General features: G+C 43.7%; 1 protein-coding gene and 1 non-coding gene across 2 annotated transcripts in view; one reads left to right on the top strand and one right to left on the bottom strand.

Moving 5' to 3' along the window:
• Positions 1-4548: 4548 nt before the first annotated feature.
• The window catches only part of Abhd12 (abhydrolase domain containing 12, lysophospholipase), a 75309-nt gene continuing 60929 nt past the window's right edge, over positions 4549-18928 (top strand). The window contains exon 1 of the mRNA XM_052726601.1: positions 4549-4932. Coding sequence (XP_052582561.1) covers positions 4742-4932 — 191 coding nt within the window. The 5' untranslated portion in view covers positions 4549-4741. The remainder of the gene's footprint in view (positions 4933-18928) is intronic.
• LOC128102755 (small Cajal body-specific RNA 17) lies at positions 6446-6585 on the bottom strand. Its single transcript, XR_008215518.1, has one exon. It is a non-coding gene; the product is annotated as a small Cajal body-specific RNA 17 (non-coding RNA).

Below are 18928 nucleotides of genomic sequence, written 5' to 3'. Positions count from 1 at the left end.
ATTGAAAAGAAACCATCTTTTATTGGGTACTTTCTGTATGGTAGGGACTATAATTTATTTCAGTTAATTCTCAATTCTCCCTAAGGGTTATGTAGAACTGATAAGGAAACCAGAACAGTTAATTTACTGAAGGCCACACTGCTTCTAAAATAATTAAAACCTATTTTTCTATGCTTTGCACTTTCAGCTCTGGCACTCTTTGATTTTTAAAGCAGTTATTTAAAAATATTTGCCAACTGGAAATGTCACAGATAACAGCAGTTCAAAGTTGGGCATAATAGTGTGGTCGAATGCCTGCAGTCACAAAACTTCTGTGGCTGAAGAAGGCAGATTACTTCAGTTCAGGAATTCTAAAGGAGCCCATCTTTTTTATTTTTTTGTTTGTTTGTTTGTTTTTCGATACAGGGCTTCTCTGTGTGACAGCCCTGGCTGTCCTGAAACTTGCTCTGTAGACCAGGCTGGCCTCAAAATGCAGAGATCCGAGTGCTAGGATTAAAGACCTGTGCCATCACTGTCCAGCAGGAGCCCATCTTTAAAAAAAAAAGTTAAGGTTTTTAAAAAAGTCTTGATTTGCCTTCTATTATTGTGATAAAACACCCACCAAGCCCAAAAGCAAACTGGGAAGGAAAGGGTTAGTTTCGGTGTACAGTTGTAGTCATCCAGGGCAGGAACTCAAGCAGAGGCCTTGGAAGAAGGCTGCTTATTGGCTTCTCATGGCATATTCACCCTGCTTTACCCAGAACCACCAGCCTGGGGGTGACACTCCCCTCAGGGGTCTGGGCCATCCCAAGTCAATAAATAAGAAAATGCCCCCACAGATTGGCCAATCTGATGAAGGCAATTCCTCATGATTCCCTCTTCCCAGATATGATTAGGTTTGTGTCAAATTGACAAAAAACCAATTGGCACATTCAACTACATGATTATGGGAAATTTCCTAACCTTACATAATCCAAGATAAAAACCACTTGCTTTATTTAGTATTTTTTGTTTTTGTTTTGAGACAGAGTCTCACTGTGTAGACTAGGCTGACCTCAAACTCACAGAGATCCATCTGCTTCTGTCTCCTGGGTAGGTGCCACCTTGCCTCACTATTTAGCTGGTTTTTGAAAAAGCGCTATTCATTTCTATAAAGCAGTAATGGATTTTTGTGTTGTTCTTTTGCAAATGTAGATGTCAAGATTGCTAGAGGAGCTGGACAGTGTTGAGAAAGGTGGTTCAGAGAGAAGTGCTGAGACAAACTGTCCTTCAGGTAGAGCTTTGGTACTTATTAATGCCACATACAAGTATGGCGGGGTTCTGAAGACAGACACTTCTGTTCCACCAGACTAAGCAGAGGTCTTCTCTAAAACGCTTCAGAGGGATGTGGTCCAAAGCCAGAAGGCATAGGCATGGAAAGTAACCCATACTACATGCTGGCTGCTTGAAATCAGTTTGTCTCTGTTTCTGGGTCAACTAGGGGAGCAGGCAAGATTCTGCCTTTTGACTTCAGAGTCATAGCATGGCCTGTCATGTTCCTGTAGCTGATGCTGGAGGGAGGGAGATTGCTGGGAGTGTGGCCTGATCTGTGAGGCTGCAGCTTCTGATCTAACAAGGACATAACATTGTCTACAAAGTGGGTATGGGAATGCCCCACTTTAAAAAGGAACTACTTGTCCAGGTGTTATGGCTCATGCCTGTAATTCTACCATTCCAGATGCTGAAGTAAGAGCAGTCCAGAGAGTTCCAGGCCAACCTGGGCTTGAGTGTGAGACCCTGTCTCCGAAAACAATAGATAGGTAGGTAGATAGCTAAGTAAATAGGGATGTCCTTTTTTTTTTTTTTCTCTATTAGGGATACTTGGGTTAATGTTGATTAAACACCCAATTATACTGCTGCAGGATCGTGATTCACAGGCTGGTAGTTATAACCTTCTCGGCCATGCATCTTTTCAATTTCGGCCAGAAGGCACGTCCTTTATTGACCCTTAGGCCTCTTTACTTTTAAAATGGGAACAGTAGTATACCTGTGAGCAGTCTTGATGATTCAGTCTTCCCTTCAGCAAATATTTATGAAGTGTGTACTATGAGCCAAGCCTTGGTCCAGATACTGAAGATAATGCAGTAAACAAGGTCCTTTCTTGGAGTCTATCTTGCAGTGTGGAAAACATCAATACAGATAAAGATGTATCAATGTCAAGTATTTTGGTGATAAGCACTAACAAGAATAAACCAAGGAAGGTGAACACAGCAAAGATGAGAGAGTCTGAGGGTTCTCTAGTGTTCAGCAAACACAGTTCTCATGGGCAGGGGAGTAACTCTGTAGATGTGGGCTTTAGGGAGGCAGAGCTTTGGGGTAACAAGACTCAAAGAGCCCAGGTCTTAGGGAGGGGCCGAATAGCATTGTGAAGGACCAGCAGGGAGGCAGCGATCCTGGGAGAGGTTGGCACCTGAGAGTAGGGCTGGAGCTCTGTCAAGTAGGCTACTGAAGAGCCTTTTGTATATAACCTTTCAGTTTTGAGAACGGTGGGAACCCACTGAAGTGGTTTTAGTGACAGATTCAGATCTAGTTAAAAAAGGAAATCCTCTGGCCGATGAGTTAGAAGGAGGTAAAGCGAAAGTAAAGGCGAAAGACCACTTACACCTCTGAAATAATCCAAGTGAGGGATGACGGCTGCTTGGTCCAGCATGGGCATTGGTGCAGAAGACAGGAAGTGGTTAGATACTGGATTTTGAATAGAGGGCTGACCCAAAACTTGATGACTGGTGTAGTGCGATATAAGAAAGGAAAAAGTCAAGAATGAGCCCAGAAAGACTCCACGAAGGGTAAGGATGGAGTTTCCATTCCTCAGGAGGGAAAGACTATAGATGAACATGAAGTAGGAGAGTTGGGTGCCTTTTAGAATTCAGCAAGGAGTCAGGCTGTGGTGGCGCATACCTTTAATCCCAGCATTCAGGAGGCAGAACTCTGTGAGTTCAAGGCCGGCCTGGTCTACAGAGCAAGTTCCAGGACAGGCTCCAAAAGTATACAGAGAAACCCTGTCTCGGAAAACCAAAAAAAAAAAAAAAAAAAAAAGTCAGCAAGGAGTAGACCTTTGCATAAAGAGTCTTAGTTCCAGGAAAGGTATGACCCAGAGAGACAGTGGGGGCTTACCCAGTGTGGTAGTGTATTTAAACACTAGGAGACCAAGAGATGAGGATCATATGGACAAAGTCTAGCACGCCCCCCAGCCCCTCCTCCAGATCATTTTTTTGGGGGGTCTGGGTAGTGGAACCCTGAACCTCTGGTACACTAAGGAAGTGCTATCACTGAGCTATATCCAGCTCTTTTTATTTCTCTTATCTTGAGGTAGGGCCCACTAAATTACCTGCTTGGCCTGCATCCTGCAGCCTCCTGCTGTCAGCCTTTGTAATAACTTCAGGCAGGTCCTACTAGGTCTATCTGCTCTTTTGTTTTCCTATGAAGATTTTATGACTGATAGGTTAAAAACTATTTTTAAGCATTTTGCTTTTTGAATTTTCAAATCTACTGTAGTGTTTTTGTTGTTTGTAGATATTCACATGGTATGAATATAGGTTGTGATATAGCAAAATGGTCAAAGAAATTCTTGGCAACTTCAAAATACCATTGCAAAGCCAACAACATAACCCCTTACATTTCTAAATTCTTAATCTTTAATCTTTATCAGTTGCCAATGGTTTTCAAACTGATTGACACACATGTTGAAATTACAAAGGGAACTCTGGACTAAATAGGCAACTAAATATGTATCTCTTGGTTGTAGGTCATTAGTAAAATTAATGCTACCATATCAAACAAAGCAAAAACTATAAAAAGCTACATTCATGAAAAGTGTCCTTTCCTTTTTTCCTGGGTGGATTGAATTATTACTTAATTTCGGGTGTCATAAGTACAAATTCATCTTTGAAACGGATTTCCTGGCCTCCACCATTTCTAATCATTTTTGTGAAGATCCAAACTTTAATAAGAGATTTCAAAGCCTATGTAGGCAGTTCATTTTCTTACATTCAAAGAACAAAAAGTAAATGTAAACTTGTTTTAAATGATACATTAGCTACAGAGGGCGTGCTTTTTTTCTTTTCTTTTCTTCTCTTTTAAGGTAAAGCTTTTTGTTGATATAACAAACCGTAAGACTATCTGGGGATTCTCACGTATTAGGGGAGCCAGAGCCCCCAGAGAGAGTGGAGGGTACCTATTTGCCCTGCAAGTGGAGCTAGCGCCCTCTAGGGCCCTTTCTGACTCCCTGGGTCCTCACCATTTGGACCACTGAGATGAGGCATGCCTGAATTTGTCTGCAAAGGACACCTAGCACCTAGAGCAACTCATCCCGAAAACCCAAACCGACCCTAATCCACAGTGTAATTGCAGCGAGACACTTCCGATCAGCCCTGCCCTGATAATGACCCGAAGCTTGAGCTTCTTCTGCCCTTCTCCAAGATGGCTGTTGTTGGCGCCGGGGATTCTGGGCTTGCTGCCCGCGGAACCAGAGGGGAGGTGATGGGGGCGTGTCTTGGGGGGGCGGAGCTGTCTGGAGTCTTGCGCTGATTGGCCGCGGTGGCCGACCGGCCTCCGGCGCTGGTCCATAGCGGGCGCCGCGGCCTGGGCTGGGATGTGACCGGCAGTGGGCTCCCGGCTCCCGGCGGTGACGGCTGTGCGCGGCGGAGACTGCGGCCAGGGCGGCGCAGGCGGGCGGGCAGGCGAAGCCAAGGCGCCTAGGACTGCCGGCCGACAGGGCCGCGGGATGAGGAAGCGGACTGAGCCCGTCACCTTGGAGCATGAGCGCTGCGCCGCCTCCGACTCGTCCTCCTCCGGCTCGGCCGCCGCGGCGCTGGACGCGGACTGCCGCTTGAAACAGAACCTGCGTCTGGCGGGCAAGGGGCCGGCAGAGCCGCGCAGCGAAGCCGACGCGGGCATGAAGCGGGCGCTGGGCAGGTGAGACGCGGCGCGGGTACTCACGGGCCCCTCACCTGGTAGGCAGGTAGTCCCACGCCCCCACCTTCAGTGATCTGCCGTGGGAGCATCCCAGCGTCCCATCCTCCCGGCGTCCTCTTCGACCCTTCTTCAGACTGCCTCCCCTCATCTGGCCTGCAGGGACCATCCAACCCCATTCTTTCCTCCAGGCACCTGCGTCCGGAGCGTTCCTTCCATCCTTGCTTCCCTGGCGTCCACCCCTACCCTACGGGCTTCTCACTAAACCCACCCAACACTCTGGCTTGGAGACCCTTATCAGGTTAGCCCGTAGGGATACTTAGTAGTAGTCAGGGGTCCAGCAGTCCTGACTGGCCCTGGAAGAGTCTCCTAAGGAGTTAGAAAGGCCGTGTGTAAGAAGAGGGCCACGCAGGGTGGGCCTCGGACCCTGCAGATGCTCTTAGCCGCTTCACTTGCTTTGCCTTGACCTCAAACGGAGCTCAGTCGCAGCGCTCCTCTGTCTGGAAATTTACGAGTGCTTGGTACTTCCCTTCGGTAGTTCATCCCAGGTAACTATTTCAGAGCAACATTCGCCGACCCTCTTTCGAGGGTTAAGCCGTTTGTAGTGTCTAAGGGAAAGGATGGATGCATCATCCATACTCAGCTGTTGGAGGGAACCGGTGGTTGGCTGTGCAGGTGGCTCCCCTCACTTGAAGTCTGTACAAGAATTGGTCATTGAGAATCACTTTGTAAGGTCCTGAAGTCTTCTGGGGTTGGTCGATTAGTTAGTTTTGCATCCTCCCTTTGGAATGGAGAAGAGTACAGTTATGTAAAGCTGATTTCAAAATTGAAATAGCATACTTCATAGGTTTTTTTCCCTCTATGATGGTTTCTTAATCTGACAGTTTGCCAATTTGTAGATTATTATCTTTCTTGAAAGTTTTGAAGTCTTGATCAGAGATGTTGCTTTGCAATATTCCCAAGACAGGAATTGTAGCAGTCATTTCTTTTTACATCATTTGAACGTTCTTTATGTATATGTAAAATATTTACCTAAATAGAAAGAAAATCAGAGCTTGAAGCTCTGTGGTAAAAGGTCATGAACTTAAACTATAGAGAACTTTTAAGTCAGTGATTCTCAGTCTTGCAGAAGGGCCAAAACTGGCTGGTTTTGTTTTGTATGTGGATACAATTAACCATCAAGGGGTAGGTGAGATTGCCTACTTGGTAAAGGCTCCTGCCATCAAGCCCAATGACCTGAGATCCATCCTGGGTCCTAATGGTGGGAGGAGAGAACTATCTCCTGAAAGTGGGCCTTTGACCTCCTTGCAATCCACCTCACATACATGCACACAAAATAAATGCATTGCATGTAATTAAAAATTAACTAGCAGGTGATTAACCTTTTGTAAAACTGATATACTCCTTTTACTTTCTCTTAAGAAAAGTTTGCCTGCATTAAAAACCCTTGATAGTTCGATTCCTTTTTTTTTTTTTTTTTAATTTTACCCTCGGTCCCTCACCCCTCAGCTCCCCACACCAGGTCCCCTGGCCCCATCACCTGCCACGTTTTCATAATCCTCTCAGGCTCCAGACCAGCAGTGCCGGCCACATGAGGCCTGATCATATAAGAAAAATACCTCGGGCTCACTCGGGGCTGGGTCGGGGACCCAGGCGCGCCCTGTTCTACTGCATTTCCCCTTCCTTCTCCAGACGCCCCAGCTACCCGCGACCGAAACCCCTAGACTACTAGCTCAGGCCTCCGCCATCAGTCAAATACATTTTTATTTATATGCTTTGCATATAACTTAAATAACTTAGAAGTTCTTCCTTTGAAAAAAATCAAATTGCTATGTACAGTAATGTTCAGGGGACGGGAATACTGCCCTGACACCTTCCTTGTATTAAAAGGACCTGATTAATATTGTGGGACAAAGAGAAGCATTCAGATGGTGCCCACATCCTCTGAATGAACAGAGGCTTTAGGGGAATAAAGCATAATGAAGGAAGGCCAGATTGGAGTATTACCCCATAGCTTTCTTTCCGGCTGCTTTTACAAGACATTCTGGTGCTTCACTCAGCCCAGCCCAGCCCTGTCTACCTTATCACTTACCTGACATTGTAATTGTTATAATTGCATGCATACTTGTTGAATTACTTTATCTGTCTCCTCCCCAACAAGAATGGAAATGCAATAAGAGCAGGTTGCTTCCTCCACCTCTGTATCCCAGTGCCTGCCAAATAGTAGGTGGTAAAAAAAAAAAAAAAAAAAAAAAAAAAAAAAAAAAAAAAAATGCTCGTTGAATAAACGAGTATCTATGGAATAAATTCCTAGAAGTGGAATTGCTGGGCCAAAGGGTGTGTTTATAACTGACAGGTAAAGCCAAAGTATGCACTGAAGAATTAGTACTGATTGTGACCTCCATCATTGTAAGTTGCCTGTCCTTAAGACGTGTGTGTATATTTACCACATTTTGACCTTACCTACTTCTTTTAACTCCGTTCCTTGGATACTTTCTGATACATGAAAGTGAAGAAAACATATAACGGTTCACTATGTATCTGTCACACACTTTCAAGCTTTCACTGTTGAGCAGTATTGAATCATCTCTCTTCTCTGCATTTTTTTTGCAGGGTGGGGGCTAGATACTTTTAAACAAATTTTATTTATTGATTGGTTGGTTGGTTGGTTGGTTTTTTGAGACAGGGTAGCCCTGGCTGGTCATCTTGGAACTAGCTCTGTAGACCAGGCTGGTCTCGAACTCAGAGATTTGCCTGCTTCTGCCTCTTGAGTGCTGGGATTAAAGGGCATGTGCCACCACCACCCAGCTTTCAAATTTTATTTTTAAGCACTTTAGGGTAACTTGAACAAAAAAAAAATTATTTGAAACAATATAATAGTGATAGTACCATATATCAACTATATGTACTATCCAGTCTGCACTCAAATTTCCTGAATTCTTAGAAATGTTTTACTGATTATCTTAAAATTCTGTTTTTTTTCCTTTGTTCCCTACCTGTGTACTTGCTTTAGAAAAATTCTATACACTCTTTTTATACATTATTTTGTGTGTGTATGATATGTGTATGAAAGTACATGTACCATGTAAAGATCAGAAGACAATTTTTCTCCTACCTTTATGTGGGTTCTAGGTTCGAACTTGGTTCTCCAGGCTCAAATGACAAGTGCCTTTACTGGACGAATCATCTTCCTGGCCTCTCCTCTACGTTTTTATCCTAATTATTTGATTTTGTTGTTGTTGTTGAAAGTAGGATCCTTTATCACATAGCATGTGTTCTTATTAGTCATAACTAGTAACATTATTTCTCACAGTTTTTACAATTGATTCTCTTTGATTTTCTGAGTATTCTGTTATGGCAGCTACAAGTAGTAAGAATTTTGTCCCTTGTCTTCCAGCTTTTATGTCACTTGTTTCTTTGTCTTTTCTGATTCATGGTATTTCCAGACAGAAAGCTAAGTACTGTTGATACTGGACATCTTTGACTAGTTCATGATTTACTGACAACCAAGTACTTATGGTGATACTGGGTACCTTTGACTAGTTCGTGATTTACTGACAGTCAAGTACTATGGATAATACTGGGTACCATTGACTAGTTCATGATTTTATGATAGTCAATTACTATGGGTGATACTAGGTCCTTTGGCTAGTTCATAACTTTACTGACAGCCAAGAACTATGGGTGATACTGGGCACCTTCATGACTTTATTGATAATGCTTTTGGTATTTTTTGACATTAAGCATCATGCTAGTTATTTTGGTAAGGGGTGTGTTGCTGGTGATGTTTTTTAGTAAAAAATGGTAGCTGAATTTTTTTTAATGTCATTTTAGCATTTGTGGCAGATTCATAGTGTTTTTCTCTTTAATATAACAGGTAATAGATTTTTTTAAAATTATAAAATCATTCCATTTTGGGGATAAGTATTATTATATAGAGGTATATTGATATTTTATTTAGAAATTATACATCATTATTTGTCAGGCTCATCTATAATTTTCTTAATTTTTTTTCAGTACTGGGATAGTGAATAGTTTTTTTTTTAAGATTTATTCTATTTTTAGTTACATGAATGTGCATATGAGTGCAGGTGCCCAGGCCAGAGGTGTGGGATCCCTGATAGCTGGAGTTATAGGTGGTTGTGAGCAACCTGACATGGTATTGGGAACTGTTCAGGTCCTCTGAAAGATTTGTACATGCCTTTAACACGGAACCATCTCTCCAAACCCCCAGACTTCTTTTTTTATTGCTGTCTCTATCAGTTGTTTCAGCGCTGTCTATAGTTTATTTAGAAGTTTTCACTGGCCAGGTGTAGTGGCCTGTGGGGGTGGAGGCAGAGGAAGATGCTTGAGCCTGGGAGTTTGGGGTCAGCCTGGGCAACATGGGAATCCGGGTGCAGCTCTTTTCCCCTATGTAAGGCAATTTAAACTACTTTGGACAGAGTTTTAAGTAACCCATGCTGTTATCTAGTTATCTGTGTAACCAAGGATGACCTTGAATTCTTGGTCCCCCTGCCTCAGCTTTCAAGTGCTGGGATTACAGGCCTCTCCCAGACCTGGCTCAATTTAAAATACTTTCAAAATTGTCTGTTTCTTTAAAATTTTTACAATTCCCTTGGCCGGGCGGTGGTGGCGCACGCCTTTAATCCCAGCACTCGGGAGGCAGAGCCAGGCGGATCTCTGTGAGTTCGAGGCCAGCCTGGACTACCAAGTGAGTTCCAGGAAAGGCGCAAAGCTACACAGAGAAACCCTGTCTCGAAAAACCAAAAAAAAAAAAAAAAAAAAAATTTTTACAATTCCCATGTAAAACTGCCTAAGTATGGAACTCTTTTAGCATATAGTGTATTGTTAACTGTTACAAATTGTTCTAGGCTATCAGTGTGTAGGCTTTACTACTGTCTGGTTCACTTTGGCTGACTTACATGTTCATGGAATATTGTCCAATCGTCTACTTAATTTAGCTTCTCCTGCCTCTCTCTATCTGAGGCTATTTCCCTAATATTATTAAATATTTCCTGCCCTCCTCCTTGATTTAGACTAATGATATGTCTAATACAGACGTACACTGGAATTTGAGGGAAAGTCCCCAAGAAAATATTTCTTGCTTTTTGGGTTTTTTTTTTTTTTTTGGTTTTTCCAGACAGGGTTTCTCTGTGTAGCTTTGCACCTTTCCTGGAACTTGCTTTGGAGACCAGGCTGGCCTCAAACTCACAGAGATCCACCTGCCTCTGCTTCCCGAGTGCTGGGATTAAAGGCGTGCGCCAACCAGCACCCGGCAAGAAAATATTTCTTATCCTAGGAGGGCTGGAGGATACCAACGGTCACTAGAAATGGTTCTGGCTGAAGGGTGCATTAGCCGTTATGCCCTGTCTTGTTGGTTTTTGTTTGTTTGTGTGGGGTATTGTGTTTTGTACATGGTCTCATCAGCTTTAAAAAGCAAAAACAAACAACAACAACAAAAACACTGTAGCTAATTGAGATGGAAACAGTTTTTGAGATCAGAAGCCCCCATTTTGTTTGTTTTAAGGGTGGGTCAAAAGGTGATTTTTAAAGGTAAATAATGATACAATTAATATAGGAACTCTGTACTCTCTGGGAAGAGGAATGATATTAATTTGCTTTGTCTGATGAGCACAGGGCAGATGAACAATTTTGTAGGAGTTTCGCTTTTTTCTTGTAGCCCTGGGATTCTTGACAGTGTCCATCAAAGGTTCAAGTGGTCTAACTTGAACCCTTAGAAGACATGCATAAAATGTATAAGAATGGTCTTTCTTCTCCCAACCTTTAGACCAAATCCAGGGATGGACAGAGACCAATGAGCTGCATGGGAGGTTTCGTGGTCGGATCACTCTTCATATAAATACCAAAGAACACAATCAACACCCTTCCTTTTTCCTTGGTCCAGACAGAGAAGGGTCCTCATCCAAGATGCAGCTGACTTTATAATAGCCCAGAAAGGCAGGTGGCTGAGGTCAGTGTCCATGTCCTTCACCTTTAGCCTTCCCAAGATATAACCTGAAGCTCAAGCCCCATGCATCCCTGTGTGTGTCTCTTCATGCTTAATTTACTAAGATGAGAGGAAGTTCAGAGCCGACTTTTTTTTTTTTTCCGAGACAGGGTTTCTCTGTGTAGCTTTGCGCCTTTCCTGGAACTCACTTGGTAGCCCAGGCTGGCCTCGAACTCACAGAGATCCGCCTGGCTCTGCCTCCCGAGTGCTGGGATTAAAGGCGTGCGCCACCACCGCCCGGCCTCAGAGCCGACTTTTATTCTTCTGTTTTCCTCTATGGCACCTAAAACAACAGAATTGGCCCCATGTAGTTACAGTGTAGCAAGTTGGCTTGGTCTGTTGTACTTCATCTGGACCCCGGTTTGTAGATGTAACAGTCTTATTATTAAATAAGAAACACAGAGCCAAATGCAGAGTTAAAAGCCCAAGAGGTCAGAGCAGTAGTAAGAGCTGATACTAAAAACCCTTCTTCTTACCCTTCCTGCCGCTGCTGTCCTTCCCCTCAGAAAGCGACCTACTTCCTGTGTATCTGTCTTTACTGACTTTCTGTTCTGCCTTCTCATTGGTTGTAAACCCAACCACATGACCTCCTCGTCACTGCCTGTCTATGCAGACCTCCAGGTCTTCTATGGTTGTTATTTAGATTAAAGGCGTGTGTCTCCATGCTGGCTGTATCCTTGAACACACAGAGATCTGCCTGTCATGTGATCTGGATTAAAGGTATGCACCACCACCACCCGGCTTCTGCTATGGCTTGCTGTTAGCTCTGACCCCCAGGCAACTTTATTTATTAACATACAAATAAAATCATATTTCAGTACAAATAAAATATCACCATACCCTTTGGGTTAGCCTTTTCCTATTGTGCCCTACCTTGTCATGGTTGTGCTATAGCCTGACACCAGAGTTTAATAGGACTGCATTTTTTATATTTCTGTTTGACTCAAAGTTCCGTTCAACCCACACAATTACTACTCCTTCCCAAGGCAGCTTTCTGTGATGGCTCTGACAGACAGGTCTGAAGGGACCAGTGTGACCACAAGACACCCTAAGACCAAGTTCTCAACACAAAGGAGATTTCTGTGCCCCAGAGGGACAGAGGGCAGGGGATAAGAGTCAAAGACAGGAGACAGAGGACGAGGGAGAAGGAGAAGGGGACAGCGGAGAGGAGGAAGGGATATTTGTCCTGAAGGGACAAAGGACAGCCTCCGAATAGAAGGGAGACAGACGAAGCCCATAGGCAAATGGCAGTTTATAAAGGTAAAAGGGGAACCTGGTGTTAGGATGAGTTGGTTTGTTTTGATTGGACATGCCAATTAGGGCAGCCAAAAGAAGGCTTTTGATTGCTGGACTTGAATACTTTGATAGCTGGACATTGGCAGTCAGCCTCAGAGGGAGGAAGTGGCCAAATAAGGGACTAGACCTTGGTGGCTAGCTTTAGAAATGTAATATAATGATTTTTAGCAAGGAAGAGGGACTTGGGGAATAGCAAGGCCTGCCAGAGTCATGTTTGTCATGCTAGGGCGTTGTTGTTCGACTCTTAGATGGTTTTTTAATAAAAAACCCAAGGCCAGGTATCTTATATCTTATATACCTTTCTCTGCCCCGCCATATTACTTCCTGGAATTAAAGGCGTGTGTGCTTCCCAAGCAAAGGCATGAGATCTCCAGTGCTGGGATTAAAGGTGTGCCACCACTGCCTGGCCTCTGTCTAATCTGTTATCTGGCTCTGTCCTCTGATCCTCAGGCAAGTTTATTAGAGTATACAATATATCACCACAGGGCCCTCTAGAGTCCTCTGAGGTCTACATTGTGGAAGATGCTTTGGGACAGATTGAAAGTTCTTGACCTGATCATGGAGGCCACCTTAGAAGGAATCATGAAATTTTTTAAAAGTTTAGAAGTGACTGGATAGGAAGAGCAGTAAGATGGGCTAGTGGGTGAAGGTGCTTGTTGTACAAGTTTGGGGACCTGAGTTTGATCCCTGAAACTCATGTATGGGCAGAAGGGAGAGAACTCTACAAAGCTGTCCTCTTACTTTTACATGTGTGCCATGATGGCAAGCATGCCCCCGTGCGCACGCACACACACACACACACACACACACACACACACACACACACACACACATTTTTAATACTAAAAAAAAAGTCATGGAAGATAGTCACTTTATCAGGTCTGTGCTAATAAAGGTGGAATCCTGTTTCAGACTCCTGCTACTCCTCCCAAGAGAACACTTGTATATCAAATAAAATATGTAGGAAGAATGTTTAATGACAGTTGTGACAAGCTTCAGGTCAGTGCTCTTTGTCTGCTGTTGGTACCAGTGGATTTGTGCTTTGTGAGTGGCTCTGTCAGCACAGCAAGTCACTTGTCTCATCCTTTGTTGTGATGTGCATGTGGGATTTCTGGACAGAGGGACTAGCCAACACAGGGAAGATGGTAGCCAGAGTGCTGGGACTCAGATATCCATTATCTAGAGGACCTGGCATTTGCTTTAGTCTCCCCTATGCTAAATTCCATGGTTTTGTTTTTTTTGAGACAGAGTTTCTCTGTGTAGCTTTGGAGCCTTTCCTGGAACTCACTCTGTAGCCCAGGCTGGCCTCGAACTCACAGAGATCCTCCTGCCTCTGCCTCCTGAGTGCTGGGATTAAAGGCGTGCGCCGCTGCTGCTGCTGCTGCTGCTGCTGCTGCTGCTGCTGCTGCTGCTGCTGCTGCTGCCACCACCTGGCTCTAAATTCCATATTTTATAGGATGCTGCATAGTGATCTGAGTCTCAAGTGAGTCTTTTCAGAATCTGTGGCTTGGCATAAGCTACTTAACTTTCTGAGTTTGTTTTTCTCATCTGTAATGTGGGGATAAGAATGTCTCCCAGTTGGATTGTGGCGAGGCCCAGGTGTGTGGAAAATTCCTAGCATCTAGTGAGCATCAGTCAGTAGCATCTTCTGGTGCAACTATCCCCTTGTTATTACTAATGTTATAAGCTAAGAAACTGAGAAAGCTGTTAGCTTGTGTCAAGAGTTTATTCTTCCTTCCATTCCTGCCCCCAGATTATAATCTAGCACTTCATAGTTGTGCATTTAGTGTATCCTAGTTGGTAAACATCTTTTTTTATTATATATATTTATTTGTGGCTTTTTTGGCGGGGAGGCACACACAAATACTATCTGGAGGTCAGAATAACTTGCAGGAATCTGTTGTGGAATGTGATGGTATTTTACTTGTACTGAAATGTGATTTTAATTGTATGTTAATAAATAAAGTTGTCTGGGGGTCAGAGCTATGAGAGCCATAGCAAGTGTGTGGCGGCGGTGGCGCACACCTTTAAGGACCTGGAGGGCGGTACATTCAGGCAGTGACGAGGCAGTTACATGTTTGGGTTTACAACCAATGAGAAGGCAGAACAGCTAGAGTATATAAAGTCATACACACAGGAAAAGGCCCCCTTTTTTTTGGAGAGCTCTCTTGGCTGAACAGGATCGCTGAAGCAGGAAGGGTGAGGCTCTTAGCTCTGACCTCTTAGCTTTTTTCTCTGAATCGGCTCTGTGTTTTTTATTTAATAAGACGGTTGGATACATCTACAGTGGAATATTGTCTTAACTAGGTAAAGATGTGTTGCATTTGTTTATGCTACAGAGTATTACTTTAATTGTAAAAGGTGTGTTACTTTTGTTTATGCTGCATTTGTTAAGCAATGTCAGGGTGTGTGTTTAATTATGTACAGATAGGTTGTATTTGTTTCGCCTTGCCTGCCAAAGGCGTCTGATTGGTCTAATATAGAGCTGAACGGTCAATAGCTAGGCAGGAGAGGGATAGGTGGGGTTGCTAGGCAGAGGGAATAAATAGGAGGAGAAATCTAGGCTCGAGAGGAAAGAACGAGGGAAGGAGGAGAGAACGAGGAACATGCCCGGGGCCAGAAGCCAGGCAGCCACAGCCAACCAGCAGACTTAGAGAAGCAGTGAAAGTAAGATACACAGAAGGAAAAAAAGTAAAAAGCCCTGAGGCAAAAGGCAGATAAAGAGAAACAGGTTAAGTTAACAGAGCTAGCTGGAAAAGAGCTAAGTTAGGCGGAGCATTCAAAACTAGTATGTCTCTGTGTCATGATTTGGGAGCTATTTGGGTGGCCTAAAAGAAAAAACCTGGTACAGGAATCCATTCTTTTCTTTCACCATGTAGGTCCCAGAGCAAACTCAGGTCCTCAAGCTTTGGCTGCAAGCATCTGGGTACCCACTGAGCCATGGGTCAGCCCTGTATCTGTTGACCTTAGAACATTTCTAACTGTATTGTTGAGTCATCCAACACTTTTGTAAGCCATTTTTTCCTAAGCCCCACCTCGTGTGTATGCCTCATGACATACACGTGAAGGCCAGAGGGCAGTTTGTGGGAGTCAGTTCCCTCCTACCATGGATTAAATCCCAGGGATTAAATTCAGGTTGTCAAACTTGGCAGTAAGTGCCCTTACCCATTGCGCCATCCTGCCAGCCCTGAGCCATTTTTTTTTTTAACAGTTTGAATATCTGTTAGGTATGATAACCCTTGTAAGACTGCAGCAGCGATCATGGACTTTACTTTCCTATGGGAGAGACAGGAGACAAAGAGAAATACGGCAGGTGCTCTCAGTACTAAGGAGAGCTGTAGAGCCAGCAAGAGACCAGCTGTGGACCAGCTATTGTGGTAGTGGTCTAAATGAGAAGGAAACCTTTCTGACAATGGGCACCTAAATTCTGGCTGCTTTGGAGCAGAATGACACAATAAGCTGTGTATCTCTCTCTCTCTCTCTCTCTCTCTCTCTCTCTCTCTCTCTCTCTCTCTCTCTGTAGATAGATTATAGATAGATAGAGAGAAATATCTTGTCTGTTACGAGACCAGCCTGGAGAAGATGGGGTTAGGAGTGTTGTCATCGGTGTAAGAAAGACATTGTGGGCTTGGGCTAGGGAAATAACCTTGGAGATGGGGGGAAATGTGGAATTCTGACCACACCTCAAAGGAGGCATTATCAGAATTTACTGATTGCTTGAATGGAAGAGTGTGAAGAAAAAAGGAGTCTTTTCTGAGTAACTGGGAGAATAGAACTACCATTGCTGAGAAGGGAACTGTCTTAGTTGGTTTGCTGCTGCTGTAACTGCCACAGACTGGAGAAGGATTTTCATTTACAATTCTAGAGCGTGGAAAGTCCAGAATCTAATGACTGCATTTGAGGAGGGCCTTGGTGCTACAGCTTAACACAGCAGAAGGTATCACATGGAGAAAGAGTATTTTAGAGTAAATGGGACAAGGACAGAATACTTGAACACTCAAGAGAGAAGGTTTGCACTTCTAGCAAAGCTACTCTTCATGATTTCTGACCCACTCCTGGTTGTAACAGCCCTATCTGGTCTTACCACCTCTTAAACAGTCCACCCTCTCAGTTCAGTCCTATTGGTAATTAAGTTTCAACGTGTGCAGGATATGGCAGTGCATGCCTGTTGTCCTAACTTCTGGGGGTACTAAGGAAAGAAGAAAGGATCACTTGAGTCCAGATGTTTGGGGCCACCACCACCGCCTCTTTTTTTTTTTTTTTTTTGTCATTGTGTATTTTGGAGGAATTTAAGCAACAGCATTTCATTATAATAGTCTCACAGATCTGAAAGAAATCATAGTACAGCATCAATCAAATGTCCCAAGTGCAGAGTCTCATCTGAATCAGATATGGGTGACATTCAAAGCACAGTTCATCCAGAGACCTGTTTTCTCCTGCTGTGAACCTGCCTTCCAAAATATAGAGGTGGGGCAGGAATTCCAAAGGGAGAGGTAGGCAAGAAGGAAGAAGTAGCTGGTCCCTAGTAAGTCCAAAGCCCATCAGAGAAAATAGCATTTGTCTAAAAGCTAAAGAATGGTTTCCTTTGATACTATATCCCACATCCCGAGCACTGTAGGATAGTAACAATGTGTTCATGGATGCTTCAGTAGCTTTGTTGGGCTTTTACTAGCAATCATAAATTGGAGTCTTTTACCTCAGTTCTTCCACAGTTGGAATCTCACTGGTAGCACTACAGTTCTGGGATCTTTCTGGTGGCCCTCACCCTTATAGCTTTGCTGAGCATTTGCCCTAGCATTTGTGGTTTCTCTGCCTCATGATACCGCTATCTAGTCTCCTTGCCTATTGGCAACCTACTTTAAAATGAAGTTATACATGCCCTACAGCTCTCATAATGTTCTAGAGCTTGGACAAAATTAAGTTTTTAGAACTCTATAAACAAGAGTGATCTTTGCTCTGAATTCTGATATAGTTCCTCATTTGTGCCTGAGATCTCACAAGGATGGCCTTTACTCTGATTTCCAATATAGTTCCTCACTTTGAGATCTCACAAGGATAGCCTTTATTCTGATTTCCAATATAGTTCCTCATTTCTGTCTGCCCTAGTTAGCTTTGACTGTCAACTTGAGTTGATCGTTAAACCTAGAGTCATCTGAGAAGGGAATCTTAAATGAGGGATTGCCCAGATCAGATTGACCTGTTGGCATGTCTGTGGGGAATTGTCTTGATTGTTAATTGATGTAGCAGGGCCCAGTCTGCTGTAGGTGGCACCATTCCCTGGACAGGTGGTCTCATGCTATATCAGAAAGCTAGCTAAACATGAAGCTACAAGTGAGCCAGTAAGCACTTCATGGTTTCTTATGCAAGTTCTTGCTTGTTCCTGCCTTGACTTCTCTCAATGATGGACTGTAGTCAGAGGTTTTCCTGTGTCCTGCCTGGCCCCGCAGCCACTTGGTCCTAAATAAACACATAGAGGCTTATATCAATTACGAATTGCATGACCATGACCTATGGCTCAATTTTCTTGCTAGCTAGCTCTTATAACTAAACTCAGCCCATTTCTATTAATCTATATGTTGCCACATGTTCCGTGGCTTTACCTGTGTGCTGTTACATGCTGCTCCCTGGATGGCTGAATGGCGTCTCCCCTCTCTGCCTTTCTTCTTCCTCTCTCTCTCCTGGATTTTCCACCTATCTCTAAGCTGCCTTGCCATAGGCCAAACAGCTTTATCACTTATCAACCAATCAGAGCAATACATATTCACAGCATACAGAAAGACATCCCACAGCAATGGACTGTAACTTGTAAGTTGAAATTAACTCTGTCCTCCCTGAAGTTGCTTTTGGCTAGAGTGTTTAATCACAGCAGTAGAAAGGAAACTAAATACTGTCTAAGACCCAACACACACTTTAGCAAAAATGATGAATTCTTGACTTCCCTGAAGCTCTTTTTCTGAGCCCTTATCAGAATTATCTCTAATGCTTTGCTCATGAAAATATAGGCTTTTTCTAACTTTCTCCAAATTATTTCAACTTTAACCCATTATCAAGTTCTAAACCTTCTTCCACGTTTACCTGTGTGTATGTGTGGAGGCTAGAGGAGGGCCTTGAGTGCCCTCTTCTGTCATTCTCCACCTTATTCCTTTGAGGCAGTCTCTCCCTGAACCCAAAGCTTTCATTTTTCAGCTGACAACCAGCAAGCCCTAGTAATCCTCCTGCGTCTGCCCCATTCAGTTCTGGGGTTCCAGACACCATGAGGATCACTTCTAGCGTGTTATATGCACTCACAAAGAATGCTAGGCTCTAGGCTCAGGTCGTCATTCTTCCAGAGCAAGCACTCCTAAACCACTGTGCCTTTCTCCAGCCTCAGTCTGTTTTCATAACTATAACAGAAGACTACAGATTGGGAGGATTATAAACAAATAGGAGTTTATTTGGCCCACTGTTGTAGAATATGAGAATTCTAAGACTGAGGATCTGTAGAATACTTAGAATATCTGGTAATAGCCTTCATGCTGTGTTATATATAACACAGTAGAAGGCATCGTATGGAGAGAGAGAACCCAGGAAATAGAGTAGCTTCAAGCAAGAAATCACATGCCAGAGCCTGTTCACCTTTATTACAAAGCTCCTCCCTTGATCTTTAAGCCACTTGTTCATTTTGTCAAGAACTGAACCAAGGATATGGCCCAGTGG

Source organism: Peromyscus californicus, unplaced genomic scaffold, assembly GCF_007827085.1.
Source record: "Peromyscus californicus insignis strain IS unplaced genomic scaffold, ASM782708v3 Scaffold_7__1_contigs__length_154581171, whole genome shotgun sequence".
NCBI lineage: Eukaryota > Metazoa > Chordata > Mammalia > Rodentia > Cricetidae > Peromyscus > Peromyscus californicus.
The sequence above is the reverse complement of the archived record's forward strand: the minus strand, read 5'-3'. Positions and strand labels throughout refer to the sequence as shown.